The sequence below is a fragment of the Galeopterus variegatus genome, unplaced genomic scaffold (genome assembly GCF_000696425.1).
Source record: "Galeopterus variegatus unplaced genomic scaffold, G_variegatus-3.0.2 Scaffold3290, whole genome shotgun sequence".
NCBI lineage: Eukaryota > Metazoa > Chordata > Mammalia > Dermoptera > Cynocephalidae > Galeopterus > Galeopterus variegatus.
The window spans coordinates 64,308-72,591 of NW_007729401.1; the positions used below are offsets into that span (position 1 = coordinate 64,308).

General features: G+C 35.7%; 1 protein-coding gene across 1 annotated transcript in view; it reads left to right on the forward strand.

Moving 5' to 3' along the window:
* The window catches only part of CDC42BPA (CDC42 binding protein kinase alpha (DMPK-like)), a 116,174-nt gene that overhangs the window by 46,982 nt on the left and 60,908 nt on the right, over window positions 1-8,284 (forward strand). The window contains exons 11-12 of the mRNA XM_008584516.1: window positions 696-772; window positions 1,835-1,882. Of these exons, the coding sequence (XP_008582738.1) occupies window positions 696-772; window positions 1,835-1,882 (125 nt within the window). The remainder of the gene's footprint in view (window positions 1-695; window positions 773-1,834; window positions 1,883-8,284) is intronic.

An 8,284-nucleotide genomic window follows, 5' to 3' on the forward strand; every position in this document is an offset into this window, starting at 1 on the left:
TTTTTTTTTTTTTTTTTTTTTTTTTTTGTGTTTTTTTTTTGCTGCGCCCGCCCCTCGCTCGGCCGGTGGGCGGGAACCGGTCTGTATGTGGGATCCGAACCCTCGGCGGGAGCGCCTCCGCGCTCCCAAGCGGGGCACTGTAGCAGTGCGCCACCGGACCGGCCCAAAATATAGTATTTCAAAATAGTGATAAATTAGCTTAGAAAAATTACACATAAATGGGCCCCTATTTTTAAAATTCTCTCAAGTCTACCAAAAGATTTAATGTGTTTTTTTATTATGTGTTATATGGAAAAAGGAAGAAACTCAATAAATCAAGTAACTCAAGAAACAAGTATTTTTTTTTTGTCATTTTTGAGACCAGCCGCACCGCGCTCAGCCAGTGAGCGTACCGGTCATCCCTATATAGGATCTGAATCTGTGGTGGAAGCGCTGCTGCGCTCCCAGCGCTGCACTCTCCCGAGTGCGCCACGGGCTCGGCCCAAGAAACAAGTATTTTATAGAAACTGATAAAATTTAAGTGATTTTCTAGGAACCACTCATGTATGTTTTTTTTAAATATGTGGAATTAATATTGACTAGCTTCGAAGTATAGTAGTTAGTGAACAGCACTTAATAGACTCAGATAGGAAAGGTTACCCGTGAAAATTAGTTTTAATTGTTCTAGTTAAAAAAAAGTTGCTGCTGTCTTCTAGGTATAGAGCACCAAGACTCACAGCACTCTTTCTTGGCATTTTTGAATACGCCTACCGATGCTCTGGATCAATTTGAAGTAAGTATTAAACTTTTCAGATATCCCCTGTGGTTAATTTAAAGTTCACTTTGTGATTTAAAATTCACTTGCAATAAAACTGTTTTATTGCATCTCACGTAAGAAGATCTAGAATCTTATATAAACATAAACATGTTCTGAGTTCTTATGGAAACTATAACAACACATTTGTATTTAACAAAACATCTAAGAAAGGTTTAAACATGAAAGTCAATATAAGATTTAAAAGCAATTTCATCTCCCCTAAGAAACAGTAAGAGCAAAACAAATCCCAATTTTTGAAATAATTTCTACACTTTTTTTTTTTCTCCAAAGCATAGAACCACAATAAAAACCACTAAAAACGTTGAAGCTCACAATAGGGTATTGCTGGTTCTCATTCCAAATCAGTTTTTTTTTTTTTTTTTTTAAGTTTGCAATAAGGAATGTTAAATGTATTACGTAGACTCTGTTAGGCAGATTTCACAATAATGAAATGTTGATTATCTGTTTGTCATTCCTTGGTATTTAAATTCTTTGCTGAAAAAAATCAATTTCATGTTATAAAGTATATTTTTGTCTCAGAAAATTTAAGTTGGTAATTATATCTGTATTTATCAAATAATAATCCTGTATCTATGTGTAAGGCACTGTTCTAAGTGCTAGAAATATAGTACTGACCAAACTAGACAAAGTCCCTCCCTCAGAGAGCTTACATTTTAGGGGGAAGAATTAGAAGCAGAGATTCTGTGCTTAGTTTTAGTTGTTACCTTCTAAAGTGCTTACCTTTAAGTTGATTATTAATGATTTGTCATAAGCTTCATTTTATTACATTTTGGGCACAGTATATGAACTATATTTCATTCCTTTGGTAAAGGGAAAAAGAATCACTCTTCAAAAAGTAATTAATGAATCTCTGAGTTTCCTTAGAACAATGACAGTGACTGCTTTTCTCATTTATTTATTTGAATTAATGTCATTTGCCTTTCAATTGTTTTACAAAATTTTTGATTTATTATTTGTTCTTATTAAATTGCTTCATCCATATTTTCTATTTTTTTTATTGCTGTATTCGTTAAATAGGATTCCTTTTCTTCTTCCTCATCTTCACTGATTGATTTTTTGGATGACGTAAGTCTTTGATTTTCAAACCAATGCATCCTTCAGTAAAAGAGATCAGTGAATTGATTTGAAGAATTTGCAGTAATGCAGTCAGTTTTGGAAATAATCACACTTGAAAGTTTATATGTGGGCCAAAATATGCTTCTTTTTTATCTTAAATACAATAAAGGGTTTATGATGATTAAACATAATAAAGTAAAAAGAAAAATGCTTTACGCATTGGTGAATCTCTATATTTCCATTCTGCGCAAAAATTCTAAAGACTTTAATAAATTAAAATTAATAAGAATGCTTATTTAATTATTGTCACTATATATATGAATAATTGCTTGTTTTTATTTTTTATATTGATTTCTATTTTACTTTTCCCAATTCTTTTCAGCACTTTACAGTTTAATTTCTCTGATGGTTAAAAATAAACCTCTGGTATAATCAGAAAAAGTGACATTTTTTACTAAATTCTCCAATAGACTATCGTAGCACAATAACAGTACAAATCAATTTTTAATGCTGACAGAATTTCTCTTCTAATGTGGAAAGTGATTTTAGTTAACGTGCAGTATATGCACGATAAATTGACTGCATTATCATTTTCTCTCCTGAATCCTATAGATTTGATAAATAAGAAATTTCTATTAAATGTGTATCATTCATTCCCTTTACAGCCTGGCATATACATTTTCTCTACTTCATATTAAATGAGACAGTAATTCTTGTCATAAAGCATTTTATGACAATAAAATGTTGAACATTCAGTCTTTCCAGAAGCGGGGAAATAAAATGAGTTCAAATGCAAACATTTTGCATAGAACTGTTTTTAAAACAGGGGAAGTTTTAAAATGCTTTTATTCCTTTTTTTGTAAAAAATATTTAGCATAATTTTCCACTAAAGGAACTTCTTGATCTGGGTTTTTTAAAATTATTGAACAAAAAAAATGATTTTTGTATGTTTGGAATATTTATACCAGAGTGTATGCATTTCCATTCTAAAGGGAAAGTTTTATTATTCTTGAGATAAAAAATTATTCTGGTTAATTCTATAGTGTAATAAAATGTACAGTGGTATTGCATGTCATAATCTGCTGTTCAGTATATGCAAATACTCCATATGCTATTTCCATACATACATCATCCACCTTGGAATAGGAAGAAAGTTTGAGCAAATTATTTTAGCTGTTTTTTTCCACTGAAAAACCTTTTCATTTTTTTTTCTGACAAACTCTTGTCTTCATCCCTTTGCCTTCTACAAAAAATAATTTAATTGTAAAATATAGTAGCAGTATGAATTTTGACAAACTAAATGAGCTCTTTCCAGAAGAAGGTCCTGCAGGAATGAATGCACACCTCAGCGAGGTCCTGGCTTGCTTCTTCTTATACATGCCCTCTGCCCCTGCCACCACCTGACTGGTAATGGCAGAGTGCTCAGTCACAGCCTCTTCCCACTATTACTTTTCCTCCAGGAGTATCCTCTCTCATCCTTTACCCACTGTTATGCAACATAAGCTCTGTTCAAACATGCAACTAAAATTTATAGCAGTACAAAGGAACTACCATAAAAAGAAGTTGAGTTCACAAGAGCCACGGAACCTTTACGACTCATACTCCAGCTCTTAAAAGGCATGATTCCCCCCTCATTTGCTTTCTAAGCTCCATTCTCCCAATTCACTGGTTAAGCGCATAAGCTGGCTGAAATCCTGCCTTTATCTCTTTCTAGATGTATAGTTTAAAGGAAGTTGTATAACCTTTCTATGCCCCAGTTTGCTCATCTGATAATAAGAATAACAATAGTGGTAATCTCATAGGTTGTTTGAAGATTTAAAAGAAACAGTGTATGTAATGCCCTCAATAATACTGGTCATTATTTCCTTAATCTTAATAGTCCGGCTCCCCTCCTTTCCTGTATTCTCTTTAGCTTCCTTTCTTGGCCATCAGTTTCATTTCACTTAAGTGCTGTCTTAGCTCTTCACCACTCAGCCTTCTGCCCACATTGAATCACCGTACTTTTCTTCGGAATTGTCAAATCACATTGCCATTGGAAAATGATTTTTATCTGTTGGGGAAAGGCCAGCAGTAAGCTTCCATTTTAAATATTTTATGTTCTTAATTTATATTTTATGTCAAATACCTCCTTTCTCTTGTTTCTTGTTCACAACTGTGATCCTTCCCAGAGTTACCATTAATTCTTTTTATCCTCAAAGTCATAATGAAATATTTTGAACGATGGTATTCAATCTTTGGCATGCTTGGGTTTAGTATCCAAGATATTTGGTATAAAACTCAAATTCTATTGCTCTTTTTCTATTAGGCATTTGGGTTCTTGAGGAACAAATCAAATCTTGATCTTTGTGCTGAATCTACTTACATTGTTGTATATGATACTTATAATATGTGACTGCTCTCTATAGTAAGTAGGCTCTAATGTTTAACCTATAATATACATCTTTCTGGTCATTCTTTTCTGTTTTCTATCTCATTGCTATAGAAAAGATTATGTTAAGGAACTAAAATTTGTTTTATTTATTTTATTTTTAATTTTTTCAATTGAAACATCGATTGTACATATCTGTGGGGTGCCGTGTTGAATATCAGTACCTGTGTGCAATATGTGTTGCTCAAATCAGGATAATTGGTATATTCACCATTACACAATATAATAATTTTTTTGTGGCCCTTTATCAATTTTTTGCTAACCCTCTCTTGAAGACCTGAAATTTGAATTGCAGCTGGAACTTGAAGGTATGGGAGGGAATAAGACTAGTATTAAGCAAAATCGCAGAAGTCAAGTTTCCTTTAGTGTCAGTCTTCTCTCTATGCCCCCGGGAGCCCAGTGTCCTAGTGCTGCCCTCTGGTCTGTCAGAGCTTTTCCCCCAGTGCCTCTTGTCCTCAACCTTACCTCCCGCTTCTCTCTTCCTACTTTTCTCCTCCCATACAAATCTGTTAAAGTTAGAGCTTCTTTATTTACAACAGTACACGTAATCACTCTCCCACCCTTAATGTTTTTTCTCAGCATGTTTTGCCTGTTGTTTCAAAGTTCAAATGAATGCTGGAATTTTTGGCAATATGAGAAGATGTGCAGAGCAGAATGCTTTCCTTTTAAGTCACACTGTTCAGTCACCTCCTGACAGAAGAGAAGGCGTACATGTGACACGAGTCACTTCCTTCCCTCTGGGAAAATGATAGGAGGCAGCCAGGCAAAGCAGAACATATTCTCAGCACTCTGCTTCTGTAACTCTGGATCACAGAGGCATTCGGGCTTTCCTGCATGTGGAATCATAGGCTTTTCTTTTGGTAGCTGGTCGGTACAGGAATCAAATCCTGGTGTTATCAGCATCCCACTCTAACGAACTGAGCTAACCAGTAGCCCTGAATCATAGATGTTAAAGGAGAAAAGAACTTGAGGAAATATTTAGTCCAGTGGTTTTAACCATTATTTATCACATTAGTAAGAGTGGGTAGGTTACTTTCCCATTAGTAGGAGTGACTTTTTAGGGGAGTGGTGATAAAGGGTTATGCAGATATTCTTTAGGGCAAATAAAGGAGGGTTTGAGTTAAAAAATTGAGGCCACTTTGATAAGTGGTCTCCAGGGTAAGGCATTCCTGTATTTGGTATTAAGAAAGCAGTGGAACAGGTACTAAGATCCCTTCTACTGCAGAGACTATTTCCCCTTCTGCCATCATCTTTTCCTTTACCCCCACGTGCCTAACCCTGGACTGCCTGTGATTGGTCCATGTTAGCCCCAGCCTCATCCTTGTCCTCTAGGTAACAAGCAGAGTGAGGCGCAAGTGGAGCTCAGCAGCTTGGGTTTTCCCATGTCTCCCCCCATTTCCTTCGTCCCAGTGGTAGCAGATCTAGGTATTACTAGACCACGCTCGCAGCATCTTCCCATTGTATTCAGTTCATTTCCTTCTTTTCAGCTGAACCAAAAAAACGCTTAGCTTGACTATTAAAGGTAATACTAATTATAGTCATATAAATAAACTACTTGCTCTTTATATTTGATAAATATATTGCCTTATATTACATATCTGCTAGATAAGTTTTCAGTTTTATTATATTACAATTCTGCACTCTTTTCATTTAGTCCCAGTTCATAAAATGGAAATTGCCCACTTGCCTGGCAAATTGGAAGGTACTCACCTTGCTTTTTGGAAGTTGTTCTTACTCTTGTTACATGGACAAAAGAGCAAGTCATGAATTAAAGCTCTGGAATACAAAGATCAGACGTACAGGAAGAGGAGAGAATATCTATAGTCCAACTGTCTGGTCCTAATACTGTTTTGCTTTCTTGCATTCTGGCGTGTAAGAGAAGCAAGTAGTCTGAGAGTATTGGCAGGCTGAGTTCTAGACTTGGTTTTAACCTCATACAAAAATTTACTAAGATGTACAAAAATATTTAATTTGACTCATGGCTCCCAGTTTCCTTCATTCATCTCTTGATATTAACATTGTTCTCTCTCCCAGTTTCTTTCACATTCTATCATATCTAATAACAGAAATCTGAGGCTTGGCCACATAGTTTTAGCTGTTATCTGGGGAAAATTGATCATATGTGAGAATCAGTAGAAGACAGAATTTTACAATATGAAATATTTTTTAATCTTATGACCTAAATTAGGCCTAGCTCCTCCTGAGAAATTATGACATTCCTGAAATTTCCTCCTTCAGTTTTTGTTTTAAAACTTCTGTCCCACATCTTCAGCACAACTCAACTTGAAGGTCTCTTATTTCAGAAATTGTCATATGCAATCCTTCCCCAACTTAGGCAATGTGTTATATAGTATATTGTTGTATATATTATATATATTTTATTGTGTATTATATATGATATTATATATTTAGGCAATCTGGAAGGAAAGAAACATGACTACATAGTTAATCTCTTACCTCTTTGGTGTTTTATTAAAATAAGACATCTTGGAATTCATTAACTGAAACTTAAAAACTATAAACCAAATTATGTGCCCCTAAGATTGATTATTTCTTTTGGTTTCTGCTTGTGTGCTTACCTCCATATTCAGCCTTAAAGTTCTGGTGGCAATTCGTAGACCTAGCTATAAAATACATGTTTTAAAGTAGTATACAATTGCACATTAAGACAAGGTTTACAGTGTTTGCCATCAATCTAATTACAGTGTTTGTAGAAAACCATGGTTTATGCAGGTGTGTATAAGAGAGAAAGTGTGTGGTTTTCCTCTAATTGTATTTCAGGAAAAAGTATAATTCACCCTTTTCTGCTGATGACATAAAAATAGTTTTCTGATTTCTAGGTAGAGGCTATGGTAAGAAATTATTGCTGTGGTGATTTAATGTTGTTATTAGCTTGTAAACAATGCCAGCTTAGAAAATTTGTTCACCTTTGCACTGAAAGGTAATTTTGAGAGGCATTTTGACTTGTTTTTAGTACAGTGATAGTATACATATATTTACTTTGATATATCCATGTTCTTTTTCATGATTTTAGCATACTCCAGATCTAGTCTGGAAGTAGGGATAGCCAAGAAGTAAAGATTTCTCTTTGTTAAACATCTTAGCATTTTTTACGTGATGCACAATGGTGAATACAAAGACAAATCAGACATTGAACTAAACCTCAAAATGCTTATTTTATTATAATTACATAGTTATGAACTATGGGATATGGAAGGCAGTAAGTGCCATGAGAAATATCTAGGTTAAATGCTATGGAAGTTCAGGAGGATTCATTCAGTATTTATTGAGAATTTTTAAATTTACAGGCTTTATGCTAAGCATAATACAGTATTTCCTGCCCTTAAGAATCTAACAGTCTGATGGAAAAGACATATATAAACAAATATATAATATATGTATATAATTGTGACATCATGCGGGAAGTACAATGCAAAAGATGTGGACTCCCATGTCGTGGAAGCACGAAGGAGAGAGATCTCTAACTGAACCAGGAGGCTCCAGGAAAGCTTTCTAAAAGAAATAATGCCTGAGCTGGGTCTTCACAGACCAGTATGGTCAGTACAAAAAGAGAAACTGCATCAGAAGAGTATATTGTAGGCAGGCTTGGTGTACTGGGCGTGTCAGGGAGTGGCTGGAGGGGACGGACAGAGGGAGATTTCAATTCAGTTTGCTGGAAGCAAAAAGGATGGGGCAGGGGATGATGAGAAATAGTTTGAAGGCAAGGGCCAGAATCAGGTTGACGTTATTCTCCATATTATCTAAATCTAAATTTAATCAGTGCCGTATGTAATAATTATTAAAAGATTTAAGGGGGCCGGCCCGGTGGCGCACTGCGCTAGTGCGCCGCTTGGGAGGCGCGGCGGTGCTCCTGCCGAGGGTTCGGATCCCACATGCAGACCGGTTCCCGCTCACTGGCTGAGCGAGGCGCGGGGGCAACGCCGACCTGCTCACTGGCTGAGCGAGGCGCGGGGGCAACGCCG